The 15,828-nt window shown below is 45.3% G+C and overlaps 1 protein-coding gene across 1 annotated transcript in view; it reads left to right on the forward strand.

Moving 5' to 3' along the window:
- Positions 1-3,472: 3,472 nt before the first annotated feature.
- The window catches only part of LOC150078642 (uncharacterized), a 44,477-nt gene continuing 32,121 nt past the window's right edge, over positions 3,473-15,828 (forward strand). Inside the window, 1 exon segment of the mRNA XM_090384137.1 lies at positions 3,473-3,527. Within this exon segment, the coding sequence (XP_090240263.1) occupies positions 3,473-3,527 (55 nt within the window).

Here is a 15,828-nt window from a genome sequence, read left to right on the forward strand (position 1 = left end):
CGATGTAAGCGAAACCTGCCATTATCCGCCAAGTCGGGTGACCTTTCCCCTTATCGCAGAGTGCTCCGTGTACGATTTTTTTTGTTTTAATTACGGCGTCATTAGCCGCAACTCCGTCGTGGGACGGGGGAGGGAAGGGGGAGGAAAACAGAGCGGGCGATTCTCACTGCTCGCACAATGTCGGCGATCTTCGTGCGACAACTTGCCGCGTATTGACCTTTATGTGCGCCAAGAAGGGATGTCGAATATTGATCACGTGTCACCGGAACTGACACGCTGATCGATTTTGATTTCGGCGTTCAGTTGAGTCGCGTTAACGAAATCGTCTGCGCGAAACTTTAGACCTCTGTTTTGCACGTTCGCCGTACGCCAACTGTCATCATCCCTTAAACCTTTCCGTCTTCGGCCCGCCAAATATTTCGCCGCTCACGCGAAGTTCCGCTTCAGTTCCCGAACAGCAGCGCCGTGTTCAACGCCGACTGTCGGTGGCGGTCCACGGGGAAGATTAATCACCCGCAGAATTTGTCAACACCCTGCGATCACGAGCGCCCACTTGTCGGCGTCACCTGTTAATTACGAAACCCAGGAAGTGAGCGCAGAAGCGCGTTCCAGTCCCCTCTTCGGCGTCCAAATTGTGTCGGCGTTGTTCGGTGACCCCCGCTCTTATGCGACAAAAAGCAAACGCACGGCGGAGGAGCGCGGAAGAGATTCGGACGGATGCGAAGTTACGCACGTGTGGTTATAATGTGCAAAAGACGTTTCTCTCTGTTGCGATCATCAGACGCCGGGGGGAAGGGGGAACTATACATCACCCTCTAGCGGTCGGGTTAAGAAACCGCAGGTATTCCGAAGGCGCCGATCAGAGGGCAGCTACTGATAATGAAAGCCCTGCGCAGACGACACGCAGATAATGACCAATGAGCAATGACAGCACGCGATGACGAACAACCCCTATTGACAGCAGCCTTCGCAGAAAACAAATGACCCGGGACGAATAATGAAAGGAGCCTCCGTCCTCAGCGCGGCTACCGATCGCCCGACAGATAAATGAACAACCCTCCCGAGACACGCGATTGATCGAGAGCAGGTTCGGCCCAGCAGGGTTAAAAGGGATCCAGGTGCGTCGTGGGAGAATCCTCTCACGTGTGGCACTTCGCTCGTTCATCAAAAGCGCGTGCCTGCAGGGGCACACAACTTGCGTCGGGTGCCGGCCCTCTTGGCCGGGCCATTACTCACCGGCGACTCCTAATAAATCCGCAATAACGAGGTGTCCGATAAACGGGGCGGAGGTTCGGATTCCCAGGGGCATGCTCCGAAGTGGGACGGACGCAATGTCTCCTGAATCCTCTCGAATCCTCCGTGGGAATTTATAGATGCTCTCGTTGCCATGACAACCTTGAGAAAGGAAGAAATCATCCGGAGAATTTCCCAAAACGAATAGCCTTTTCAACTCCTTCGAAGGCGCATTTTATCACCCCCCCTCCTACCTATCCCCCATGTGGTGCGGTGTGCCCGTCTCAATCAATTAAGTGCCCGAACCCAGGTGGGTTGTTCCCTTCGTGCAGCTGTTTAGCAATCAATTTGCTCACACGAGTGGGGGTTGTCTGTTTGCCGGATGTGTTCGTGTCACAGCAGAGAGTCACTCGGACAGTCAAATTGCCACCTTCGGCTTCTGTGTTATCCTCTGATTTATGTGGCTGTCCTTCCCCCCTTTTTTCTCCGCTGTCTTACCCTTCTGTCGCTCCTCCAGCGCACACACGGTGACCGAGTTCAACCGGCTTATTCGAGGTAAGCAATGAGGTCACCAAGGCTACGAGGCGTCCTCTTTCTGTTATAAAAGCTGCGTGTATTCTACGCGTAAAACGAGAGAGAGAGAGATCTCCCAGCAGTGGGACTGGCCAAATGTCTGTGGCAGTGAGGGGTGCACTCATCGACTTCTTTCCAGTTTCCATGGTAACAGTTCCTCCACTCGCGAAAAGAGAGCACTTCGGTGTCCACGACCTGCGCTGCACACCCACGGGAAACTGCCGCTGATGGAATGAGGTTGATGGGATTCAGTCGCAGAGGGCGTGTCCACCGGGTACTTTGTTTCACCTTCCACACAACCACGTGATATCTGCGCTCTTTCGTTTCCTTCGGGCCAACAGGGGATCCCCCGCGTGGCCAACGTCCCCAAAACGTTTTTTATCATCCAAATGCCGCGCATTCCGCCAACAGCAGCCCCGATCTCACTACGGATCCGTCTTTATCTGTCCTTTGGCACCAACTGCCACACGCATTAATCGGGTTACGGAATGCGGAAAAACTACGAACTCAGTGACCCCCAACCTTATTTTGAGCAACAGTTCCCCAGAGTGCTGAAACCGGGACGTAAATTAACCAAACGCGAATGTTGGTACTGCTGTTGTGGTCTGCTGCTAAAACCAGGTTTTTTTTTTTTTTTTTTTTTTTCACTTAAATTTCCGTAATTTTCAGATAGGTTCGAATCCCGTTTGTGACGCGACGAACGTTTATGGCTCTTTTCCACAGCGTGGTTGAGCATGGCTTTTCCTTCCGGAAACTCGAGTTTTTCATCCAGCAAATCGACACACAGAACACGCAATTTACATACTTGGGTAGTTGAGTTCATTCTTGGGTGTCACTAATATGCCATCTTGTCCAAGCGAACAGAAGTAGAAGGGACAGTTGAATGAATTTGAGGTTGGATTCCAGCTAGTCAAGTTTCACGTGGTTGGCCTGATTTGCAAGAAAGAGATGGAACTGCCATCAGGAAATAGCAATTTTGTGGAAAGGTCTATAAAAATGGCATGCAGTAGAAAGCGAACGTTGTGCCAGGGAATTCGAGTGGATAAATCATTGATTAACTTGATTTCCCTCTTCTGGACAGAATACAGGACAAAGACACGATTGAGTTTAAGAAGCCTCGAAGTTAACTGAGTTCTCCAATCCACGCTATCTGCAAATTACAAGATACACGAGATAAAAAAGAGTTGGTGGACGAACAGCTACAGCGTCAGTTGAAAAGCCAGAACAGTCATGGATTATCACATGGAGGAAACTGGCTGCTCAGTTGTAAAACCACAGAGCAGAGTAGAAGGTCAAATTACAGTACTTAGAAGGATTGTATACCACAGACTGAAGATCAATGGCCGATCCTCAAAATCATCATTGTTTTTTTTGGATAGACCGTTGATCTTTTTGGGTAGCTCTTCCCCAATGCTGAAGATCGTATTCGAAAGTTTAAAAAAAGATTTGTTCTCATCAAGATGTAGTTGTAATGGAAAAGATGAATTTTTATTTTTGCGTTTGATACCTTGAAATCTCCATAGCAACCACACAAATTTTGGATTCTGTCTGACAGTTCGTTTTTAATCTTTGCGGCGCTGAATGAAGTGTGGATAAAGTGGAATCCAGATCTTTGATTTCGTTCCTCTTTCTGCAAGTGGAAACATCCAAAACAACCCACGAAGAAATGGTCGCTGTCAATGGAGAAAACTGCCCAGGTTACAGCGTTGTTGTTGCCATTGGTAAACAGTTCCAACGTGGTGGAACCTCCCGCATGACGAAGAAATCCCAAGATGCAAATCCCTCTCTTCGGTTACAGCAGTAACCGAAGAGAGGTTGCGAAAACTGAAGCATTAATCCTGTAAGATCGCCGTATTAGCTTCAAAGAAGTAGCTGCAGAACACCAAATTACTGTAGAGTCTGTGGAGAACATCATCCATCAACAGTTGCATATGAGTAGATGGGTTCCCACACTTCTGACCCCTTACCAGAAGAAGGAAAGGGCATAATGTGCCCATGAAATGCTCTCGATCTTCCAGAAAAAGCATGAGGAATTTTTTTCACGTCAAGTCCCAATGGATGAAACTTAAATCCATCATTATGATCCCGAAACTAAACAAATGTCAAAACAATGGAAGCATGCAGAATCACCACCCGAGAAAGGCAAAGATGCAACCAAGTGCTTGCATGGTGAGATGCTGTCAGTTTTTTGGGATCAGCATGGTGTTATACTAACATAAGATGGGTGTACTGTGAGGGCAAAACTATTATATGTTAATGTTCCACTATAATGCCCCTGCGCATTCCTCGCATGCTTCAGCGAGGTGTGCTCGTGGTTGTGGGTTTCCGATATTTCTGCATCTCGCTTATTCCCCCGACCTCGCACCCTGGGATTTTTTCTTCTTTCCCCCCGAAGTCCTTTTCCAAAATCTCCCTTAAATCGCAGAGTTCTCTCGTTTAAAAAGAAAACTGAAAGGGGAGCATTTAAGGAGCGAACTGTCCTCACAACACGATGATGATTTTATTTCTTGAGGGGTGTTTGAACGCTGATTAAAAGCTCCTTTTTCCCTTGAAAGAATGTATGTGTAAAAGCATTTCCCTACACTCCTCAGTCCACAGAAATGCTGCTTCGCAGCATCCATTTTTCCTTGGGAAGTCCTAAACCAATGTCATCCACAGCTCGGGCTGCACGGTGGACCGAACAGCTCAGCCTTATATTTCAGAATAAACAAAGATTACAGGCAAAATGGAAACCAACATCAACCCACTAGACAGGATTGCATACTGAAGAGCCCGTGCCCAGTTCAGTAGAAGCAAATCTAAAGCCACGAAAGCCTACATCGACAAAACAATCAAGATTGGGCAGGAAACGTTTAAGACAAGGGATGATGAATTCCCTCAACAACTTAATCCAATCGAATGGCTAGACTACATTACAAGATTTAAGCCAAAGTCAGCGTCAGACCTTAAGGGCATTCACAACAATTGTCAGCGAGATGTCCTCGCTTCTCATCATCACAAAAAGAGAGGTCATCCAGGCCATCAATGATATCCCACCAACGTCTTGCACTGGATATGATGGGGTCCCACAATTCATTCTTAAGAGCGTTAGTGTTTTCCTCATTGATGCATTCCTAGGTATCTTTAATGGAATCCTCACAACGCAAAGTTTCCCAACAGCCTGGAATGAATATATTGTCCAACCAGTCCCCAAAACACAAGGAGCGACCTCAGTTTCACAATTCAGGCCAATAATGAAAGCCTGGTGTCTCCTCAAAGTCATGGAGAAGTGCCTTCTTCCCATCCTAACCAACCAGGTTCTGCCATGTGAATCACCATACATTCACTATGCCTTGAAACGCAGGTCCACCGTTACCAACCTACTGCAAACCAACACCATTCTGGGGGCTGTACAAGATAGGGCTGAGATGGCAACTGTTTATCTGGATATCCAGTCTGCATTCGACAGCATAGACATCCAGCCCCTCCTGCAACTTTGTGAGGATGGATACCAGGTAAAAGGCAATATACTGGAATTCTTGAAGTCGCTACTTACGACCAGGGTCCTTCACTTAGCTGTGAATAAAAAAATCTTTCACAAGGAAAGTTTGTGTAGGTGTTCCCCAGGGTGGAGTTCTTTCAGGGCTCCTCTTTACGGCTGCCATCCACTCTTTGTTTGCTGGCACATTTCTGTGCCAGCAAACAGAATTTATCAGTTATGCAGACGACTTGAAGCTCCTCTATTGGATCAACGGAACCGCCCGATCTGATTCTGTTTCTGAAGCCATTATCAACAGCCTTAAGAATCTGATTACATACTTGGCATAGTTTTCTCTTAAGATAAATCCAAAAAAATCAGCAGAAATGGTATTTTCCCTCAAATCAAACCCAACACAACTAAACTTGGAAATCCACGGAACCCCCATCACCCCAGTCATCAAGCACAAAGATTTCGGCGTTATATCAGGCCTGACGTAGCCCTGTGGTCAGGAGCGAGAGTGCATAGCATGCGTTCCTTGAGTGAACCGGGGTTCAAACCCGTGACTACTAAATACGATAAATATTCGTATTGACGATTTATTGTAAACTCACTGACTTGGCTGTCGTGCCGGAGTATAAATAGAAAATTTATTTATTTATTTATATTCGACCCTAAACTCAGTTTCAAACACCATGTTGCAGACTTCACAAGGGTCTGCATATCAAAATGGCTTGCCAAACAACAATCTCCAATACATATACCGGTTTCTGCAGTCAGTCATCACCTACGGGTCAGAAATCTGGGCGTTCGGCAAAGAAAACGACGCTAAAATCCATACTGGCTTCTTCGGTGGGTCCTCTTCAAGCATAATTTGCCACCACTCACATATACTTCAGTATCACTCAACTTCTAAATTACAGAAAAGTCTCCAAACGGATATTTGCCCTCCGCTTGCTCGTGTCAATTAAAATGATAGAGGGTGAAGTTAATACTCCAAATTTTTGCCAGATGTGCAATTGGAGGATCCCCCAAAACCCTTAAGAGCCCTCCCCTCTTTGCAGTCTGTGGCGTGGAGGTTCAGATTAGGGGATAGATTCCTGCCCATGGAGATGCTCCACAACGTCCAGGAGATGGATGTGGCCTACAAGGAGTGGATAGAGGACAAATCGTACAGAAGACGCATCATCAGGGATCAGCTCTCGTCTTCAGCCGAGTGACTGCCATCGTTTCTTCATGTTCTTTCATTCCCACGTTAACATTAATTTTATACGTTTTCTGTTAAACCCCCAGCATCGTCGCTGTTGTGGGTGCCATTGCATCAAGCAATCCTGGACCATCCCCTGCCCGCAACAAACATATTGAAGATTGGAGATAATTGGAAAAACGGGTCGCGTCACTGGGACGTGTTCGACTGTAAATGTTCGGGAAGGGTGAATCGAACGAGACGCCTCAGGGCCAAAAATTCCCGGTATTCGGATTAGTGACAATGTTTCCACTCCGACAACGGTGAGAAAGCAAACGAGGGAGCGGTTGGTCTTCCGTAATGGGAAATCCCAGGTCCCTCCCCCCTCCCCTAATGGCGTGTAAGAACCTGACCGAATCTGACGCCAACGTCCGATCTCGCGGAAGTGGACGCCACAAATTCTCCAAATTACGGTCGTCGCTATCCGCAGATCGGTGTTGATGTCTTCATTTCCGCCAGGGGTCACGGATGCCCTCCGCTGAGTGCCCACGACGCAGGGAACGGTTAGCGGGCACCTGCTTCGGGTTCGTTACAGCGTCGTGCAAGCAGACGGTAATCTCGGCTCCCGGTTAAGTACGCAAGGACGTCACCCCTGCCGCAGCAACTACCCCAACGTCCCGCCCCGATTTCGCCACGTGCACACCTCGCACCTGAAGTACACGGTCCTGTTTGGAGCCGGCAGCTCCACGCCTCGGCGTACACTTCTCCTCCTCCCCCCCCCCTCCCGCCCTTCCCCCGGCCAATAATCAACCAGTTCCTACTTGCGGCCGCCGGTCCGTGACGAACTCCGGCAGTCCAGTACGCCACGGGAGCTGGCCGACATCACTTGACGAAGTGTGGCGAGTCCGATGGATAATGAAACCGCTGCCTGCCATGAACAGTAAGTGTCCTTTCTCTTCCTTCACGGACCTTCCGCACGCGCTAATTGCATTCACACAAACTCCGAAGCTTTTCCTGCCGTGCTCGCATTTACGTCACCAACAACACGAGCGGGAGCGGTTGGTTTACGGCAGATTTTTATTGACCACATTTTTTTATCCGCTCGTGACTATTTCTTACTGCAAATTAAAACTTGCTTTTCTTCCTGGTCACAAGTGTGGCACCCCTAAAGGAGCCCATGTGGGTAGTGGATCTCAGTGACTCAGATTTTCCCTTGACCATCCCACACTTGGAAATTGTTCAAACCACACATTGGTCTTTTGGGGTAAAAAAGCCCTCGAAGGAAACTGACATAGCAGAGACAATGGGTTTGTCCTCGAGATTCCACCAGATGTATTCAAAGTCCAGTTGGTTGATGGGTCGTTGTTAGGTTTCAGACGCATCACCTATTTAGGCCATACTACGTCGTATATATCTGTAAATTGCGTACGTCTGAGGTCGATTTGCTGTTTTCCGGATGAAAAACCCGAGTTTCCGGGAGGGAAAACCATGCTGCTCTCCCTGACACCGACTAACTCAGCCACATTTTCTGAAAGGCCCATAAAAATTTCTCGCGTCATTGACAGGATTCAAACTGAAATCGTAACTTAATTTGAATCGATGTCCCTGCGTTTACGTCATCCACATTGTTTAAAAAACTTAGAAGAGGACCCCTTCACCAAAATGGATTGGAGAAATCGAAGAAAGAGTGTATAGATTCCCCTGGAGGTCGCTGCTCAATTGTAACACGTGTCGTTCATAAAGTCGATGTGGCCAATGGTGCCATATGAAATGAATCCCTATAGCTTGTGGACATTCCATGGGCCCACAGTATGCATCCGCAGAACGGATATGTTTGTCACACTCTTCCGACCAAAAGGTGGGCTTCTTTCATTAAAACCGTGAGTACTCTCATCATTAAAAAAATACAGCTCAAGGGATTTGCCACATTTTTACACTCATTGCGTGGTTGTGTTGTGAAACCAAAGCTGCCTGGTTATTTTGATCAATACTTGTCGTGGACATCGGCCACGCTGTTCCTCCAAATATTAAAAAACGAAAGCATTGACATCGTTTCTTAAGGAACTCCTTGGTCACTGCATAATTGCTCTCCAACAGCAACCTACTTATGGAACGATCTCAGAACCAGTTATGCGATTTTCCGAGAATATTCAGCAGATAAGAATTTGATTTTTCTCCAGAGATCGGGAATATCTGGGCATCCCACTTTCACAAAGTGGCCTTTACTGAAGACTATCTAAACTGGCACTGTTGCACGTTGTGTGGTAAATGCAAAGTGGCCTTAAGTCAGAGTGGACACGTCAAACGTGTCATAACTTGCAACTGAGAGACAACTTAAAGAGACATCTGTGAATATAAAATGGATGCTAACTTTGCTAACCACATTCAAATCCGGTGCGTTGACCTCGGGGAAATCTTCGTCAATCACGCCAATCCAGCCGAGAAAATATTGGTCAAGTTAGAAAGGCATCCAAGTTTTTAGGTACTTAAAGGTTCCTTCAGAGAGTTCTCTGACATCAGTTACAAGATCAAAAGCTACAAAACGGTAGTTCCGATCCTAGAGTACGCATCGATCCTTTGATCGCCAAGAACTAATGTCCTTGTGAAAGACAGAAGTCGCTTATTAAGTACATTTGCATCAGAAAAAACCGCGCTAAGGATTATAAGGAATGGTGTGCCCACTTTAAACTTCTTACTTCAGAGGAAATAAGAACACTTTCAGAGGTATAAATGGATGTCAGATGAACTAATGAGACATATGGCAGAGAAGAAAAAAGCTTGGGATACATATAAATTAATGGGTGACATGCATAGATATAAGCTGGTCTCTAACCAAGTCACAAAGGAGGGTAGGCAGGCAAAGGATGCTAAGAAAAACAGCAAGGATTTCTTTACTTATATAAACTCTAAAAGGACGGGGATGAACCTGATTGGTCCACTTGACATCGATGGTTCGACTGTTGATGATCCTGCTCAGATAGAAAACAAACTGAATGAGTATTTTGCACCTGCATTCACACATGAGGAATTCTGCAGGGAAGTGGAGGCCAACAGCCTCTTATCAAATTCTAACACAAAGTTAAATGATTTTGTAATACCTATCGTTGAAAGTAAACACAAGAAAGGCACCCGGGGTGGATGGGATCTATCCAGTTATATAAAAGGAGGCAGCAAAGGAATTAAGCAGGCCCTTAGCCATAATTATGAGGACTTCCTTTGACTCAGGGGAGGTCCTCATGGACTGGAGATGTGCAAATGTGACCCCAATCCACAAAGGAGGATCAAAGGCTGACACAAGTAATTATAGACCTGTGAGTTTAACTTCTGTTCCAGGAAAATTAATGGAGGCACTTGTTAAAGAAGCACTGCAGGGTCATCTGGACAAGACTGCAGTAATAGTTCAGACACAACATGGTTTTGTTAAGGGAAAATCGTGCCTGACCAATTTGATTGGATACTATGATGTGGCCAGAAAGGAAATGAATGCAGGAAATAACTTTGATATTATATATTTGGATCTTAGAAAGGCTTTTGATACTGTTGCAAATGGAAGAATTGGAGCAGTGTGACATTGGAGGCAAATTGCTGCTATGGATAAAGGGGTGGTTGAGTGGGAGAAGAGAGAGAGTGGTAATCAATGGACACTGTATCTGCAGTGTCCATTGATTACCACTCGTGGACTAATGTTATTAGTGGATTTCCCCAGGGTTCAGTGTTGGGTCCATTATTGTTTTCTGTATTTATAAATGATATTGATGATGGTATATCAAGCTTAATGTCCAAGTTTGCAGACGATACAAAGGTTGACAGGGTTGTTAAGGAAACTAATGACAGTACGCTGCTGCAACAGGATCTAGAAAAGTTGAGCAGATGGGCAACTGAAGTTTAACATTGACAAATGTAAAGTACTGTATATGTAATCAATAAGCCCAGAAGAACGTACCAACTGTGTGGGTAGTACACTCAGGGTAGTGGAGAATGAAAAAGACCTGGGGGTAAATGTGCAGTCAGATACGAAGTTCTCTGAGCAGTCCAGACAGACTACCGGGACAGCTCATGGGGTTTTGTCAATGATATACAAGAACTTTTCTAGCAGGGATAAGGAGGTGGTCATCCCCTTGTATAAGGCAATGGTTAGGCCACACCTTGAGTACTGTATACAGGTCTGGAGGCCTCATTTCAAGAAGGATGTAGAGCTGCTGGAACGAGTACAGAGAAGGGCAACAAGATTAGTGATGGAACAAAGGGTTGCTCTTACGAAGAAAGGCTTAAGTTTTGCAAATTACAGTGTCTGGAGACTAGGCACCAGCGTGGTGATCTGATTGAGGTGTATAAAGCCCTGAATGGTTTGAGCATGCTCAATGGTGATGGGATACTTCTACTTGCTGAGATTTTGAACGTGGGAGGGCATGGATTTAAGTTGAGGAAAGACTGTTGTAGGATAGTTGCCTTTAGCCAGCGGGTGGTTGATTCCTGGAACAAACTTCCATCTGTCGTTGTGGAAGTTGACAGCTTAAGTAATGTTAAGGAAGGAATTTGCAAACTTTTGTAGGGAATGGGGTATGTGAGGTAGGAAGTGTTTTTATTATATTATCATTTTTCGGCTCGCTGTATAAGCTCTGGCTTACCAGTAATGAGAATTTTTTTTATAAAATTTTGAATATGCGAACAATTTGAATAGAATAAAAACGGGCAATAAATGCTTTAGGGAGGTGCGCAAAAGGTGAAGAATCGTTTCCTCGAAAAGACCGTTTCCCTGGAAATGGCCAAGCCAGGAATTATACGGCGAAACGAACAGAAAGGGCTTTAGATGGCCAAGGACGGGATTAGAGAAAATTGAGGGGAGGAGAAATGAGAACATAAGTTGATATATAAGGAATTGAAGGGCGGGAAAATGAGTTGTTGATCTTTCGGGTAAGGCTTTGGTGGTGTGGGGGGAAGGTAACAGCGACGAGTACGTAGGCCGGACGGGAAAGGTTCAAATAGGGTTCAGTTAAAGGGTTCAGCAAGGGACCTGAATGAGCCGAACAGAAAAGTTGGAGGAAAGCAGAGGAAGCTGAAAACGCAAAAAGTACCACGAGTATAAAGTGAAGCAATGGAGGACCCGCCCTTACTGATTATGTTGGCCCGACCTGGTGAAAACCTGTAAGTAAAATCTTGTTGAGTTTAGTATCCCAAAATTTTGGCCCTGAGGAGCAAGATTAACTTTTAACTTTAGAACCCCAATGCGATGAGAAAGCATTCTGTGTTCTTATTGACTAGGATACTTAAGGAAAATTGCAGCTGAAGATAACGTTCACTTTACTGCAGAACGTACCAAGAGTTATGCAAGATATCCTGAGGATGAAAATGAATGTAATAACAATGTTGAAGTGAGAGAGAGCCGTTTGTTGAATTGTTTCTCTCGTAATATCAATAAAAGGAAAGTTAATTTAATGCAAGTGCCGGTTGTGTACCTATTTTATGTTTTGTTCGTTTCATTAATCATTACTGAATACGTAATGTGCCTGATGTCGTGTTCTGTCACTCTACTCCACTTAACATTTAAGTACGTGATCCTGTAAGCAGTCAGTTGCCCAAGGTAACAAAAGGTTAACCTCAATAACAGTAGGTGTCAAAAATAACTTAACTAATCATATATATAACGTAGAAAAAAAACAAAGAAAGAACCGCCTACGCTTGCTTTCTTGCATCATATCCCTCTGTAATGCTTAAGGAAAATTTTCACCTCTTAACCAAGAAGGCCCTTCGCGAGAAGAACACAAAAAGACTACCGAAAGACGTATTTTGTCTTCCACTTCTTGCGGAGCCAACCTCTGCTCAATTGGTGGACCAATAAATGTTCCCTTTCATTCTGCATCCATCAGATTACTTTGGAAACGTAGTCCTACACTGCATATTCGAAGATAGAACGCTTTGCAAGTTGTTTGCCCACAATGGACTGGGGGGAATCATGTAAAGAACGGTTAAACAAACACCTCTTTTGTTGCAATTGGGCTGCTCTGTTCGAGCAAGGAAACCACTATTTGTGCTGCACCTTCAACTTCACTGATTATCAACTGGGAAAAAATTGCAATAAATGCAAATGATCAGTGAGAGATAAGCAAACGTCCGTCTGTTCGTTCGCATGTAACAACGAATTTAGTAGACGAAATTTTATATTTGGTTCAATGAAAAAGATTTATCAAGACAACTGAAATTTCATCAAAATCGATCCAATAGAAATTCAACATCCCCCCCCCCACCTCAAAATTTCGCTTTAACTTTGTGCATAAATGCGAGTATATTTCAGGTGCTTCGGAATTCTCTGACAACGTTGTTGTTGTTATTTGGTTTTTAGGAGCATTAGCAACTAAGGCCATATTGCTCCGGGGATATGCGGTGGTCATTCCCTGACCTTTCCGCATCCTCCATATTTAGTGGTGACGGGCTCGAACCCCGGTCTAATCAAGAAGCGTGTGCTAACGCACCGCTGCTCCTTCCCACCTGGCTATGGAGGCGCCTCTCTGACAACGAAAAGTGTAATCAAAGTTTTAGGTCCAATCCCAATTGTAGTCCCCCATCCTCCTCATTATGGTAACATTGCCATAAATTTGTAAGAGCAGTTCCCATCATTTTCATAATTTTTAACGTATTCTGGTGAACCAGGTGGTACAAAGTGGTATTGTGATGGTAGGTTCCTTCTCCCACTTTCTACAATACTCCGGAATCATGAACGATGTTCAACCATATCCAGGGGTCTTCTACGTCTTTCTGTAATATTTTCGAATATTCTAGACAATTCTTAAATATTCCATAATTGTTATTTCAGTTTTTTTTTTTTTTTTTGATTTTTAGATAACAGAAAATATTTTAATGAAATTGGTAAACGTGATGTTTTAAATAAAAACATTGAACATTAAGAACAATGAAAATTGATTCCAAACTCCCAACTGAAAACTTACTTTTTAACAGCGCATGAAAGGCAACACTCTTTCAGACTCTATGATTTAATAAATCAAACAGTCATATAGTCAACGCTTTCGTAATGCAGTTTACTTGTTTTTTTCCCTGGATTTTAATAACAATTGAAAGAAGCACGTGTTTCACATTTCTGCTGTAATTAATATAATAATTAAACAGTAAAAATTCATGAATTATGTATTTAGTAAACTGATAACAAAAAAACGAACTCACCACCACGTCATATGGGTGAACTGAGAACCAAGAATATTTCTTTTCTGCGCATTCACCATTGTGCCTATCCATTCCGCCAATTAGCGCATGGCAATAAACATAACATCCAGTGCTTCAACTATAATATGCGATATATGGATCACCTAAGTGATATGTACGAAAATAATAATAATTAATAATAATAATTGAGGCAGTTCAATTGGTCCTATTTTAACAAAATTTAGGTGGTGTGAGAAATCTCAAAAACACAAACATAAAATTCTCGACAATTCATCGAATGGAAGTCGAATTATTACATGCGGACGGACAGATGTTGTGAAGAAAACAGGCACTGCGTGCATATATGCTAACCCTCCTAAAAAGCGTATAGATTTGCTTGACTTAAATTTGTAGAGTTTTTTGCGCAGCTAGGACATTGTACAAAATGAGGCCCTACGTGCAGAGAGAGCCTGCGTATAACAAACGCCAGACATTGTCTATTCCTCACTCAGCACTACATCGGGAGCGATGTGTGATACTTTTGAACAGGGTAGTGTATGCGAATATTTATAATTAGCGAAGGGCATTTCTGAGAAGCTCAGTAAGCGCTTAAGAGGTCGAGCTCGTACCCGGATATGGTATCTCGTTAAAAGTAAATTTTGCTTATTCGAATTAATTTGCAAAGGCACAACGCCCTCTACCGAGTACTCACAATTATGAAACTCTGATTTGAGTAGGAAGGAACACTACTAAGGAGTTACATCAACCCAGTTTTCAGACCTCGTCATTGGCCCGATGATGGATTCCACATCAGACTCGAAACGTATCCTCCGAAGTTTGGTGACTCCGACAGTGGTAAATGATCTGTTCGCAAATGACGACAAAAATTAAGGAACCGAATCGGGGGGGGCAGTACGGTCCACAAGGAGCGGAACTGAACTCCTCTTAATCTGGCCCGCTTGCCTTAATAAAAAGCCGTCCTCTTGTGGTGCGCCAACACTTCTGAGAGGGGAGTGTATTTGCTGGACACGCAGTCCGTGAGAGCGAGCAATAACAGTCGAAGAAAAAAGACGCAAAAGAAACGCGCATTAGCCGTCTCTTCTTCTCTCCCCCGTCTCGCCCACCCCCTGCACCTCGTACGACAAACAAAGGCAGATTACGTCGTACACGCCAAAGTGCAGTTTACGGATCAGACGATGATGGTGGGAACGGCGGCCACGGCTGACCCAGAGATGTTAACCTTTATTTGTCATGAAAGACGCACGGGAGGAATACGGATAGGCGAACCACGGGGAGGGGAGGGGAGGGGAGGGTACAAGGGGGGGGTCTGCAATGATACCAGGCTCCATTTATTCCGATACGAATGCGACCGATTACGGAACATTGAATTAATGTCGGCCCGGTCGCGGAACGACACCTATCAGCTCCGCCACAACACGACACAACTCATTACGACGGACCACACGGCCTCTCCGCCTGCGCTGGGTCATTAGCGTCACGTCACATTTATCGGGTCAAATTACTTCCTCGAAAATCCGCAATCAATCGGCGACAACCGAACGCAAACTGTCTCTTTCCTGATTGGTCGCTTCCCCCCCCACCAACTCGGACTATCGCTTGGTGGCGATCGTGAGAAATTCAGTTGTATCGCCGAGCCTCCCGAGAGCCGCGGGCTGTTTAATATTAATCGAGCGCTGCGCGAGGGTTGCGTAGCCGATGGAGCCACCCCGAGCGGGTCGACTGACCTCTGACACGTCCTCGTCAGCACCTCCCCGTAAAGAAGGGCTTCGAGCGATCAGTTAACGTAAACTAGTTCCAAACCTGGTTATTGCGATTTCTGATCGAGATTATAATCTCCTGCCCCCCCCCCCTGGTTCGGGGTAGTTCGTATCTCCGCTATCTCCCATCCGAGTCGTTTGTTTTAATTTGCCCTATCAGAGGCCTCTGGCGGTAATGGAGCACAACCTTCCGGGGCCTGATTCGTAATGGTGCGGTTGTTTGTAGCACACCCAGATAAGGGCGGTTGAGCTCCCCTGGGTCTCAAATGCTGTTTTTGCAAGAACTGTTCTCAGAGCCTTTCTTTGAGAGGCAAACCTGGTGAGTGGATTGTCTTCACGGAGTTTCACTGTTGGTTTCTACCTCTGGCTAGCAGCTGGAGTGCTGGACTTGATTCATGGTGTTGGATCTGGTGCTCTGGTTAGTTGTCTTTTGCGCAGTGATAATG

This window comes from Mastigoproctus giganteus, chromosome 10, assembly GCF_048544385.1.
Source record: "Mastigoproctus giganteus isolate SK-2022 chromosome 10, ASM4854438v1, whole genome shotgun sequence".
Classification (NCBI taxonomy): Eukaryota; Metazoa; Arthropoda; class Arachnida; order Uropygi; family Thelyphonidae; genus Mastigoproctus; species Mastigoproctus giganteus.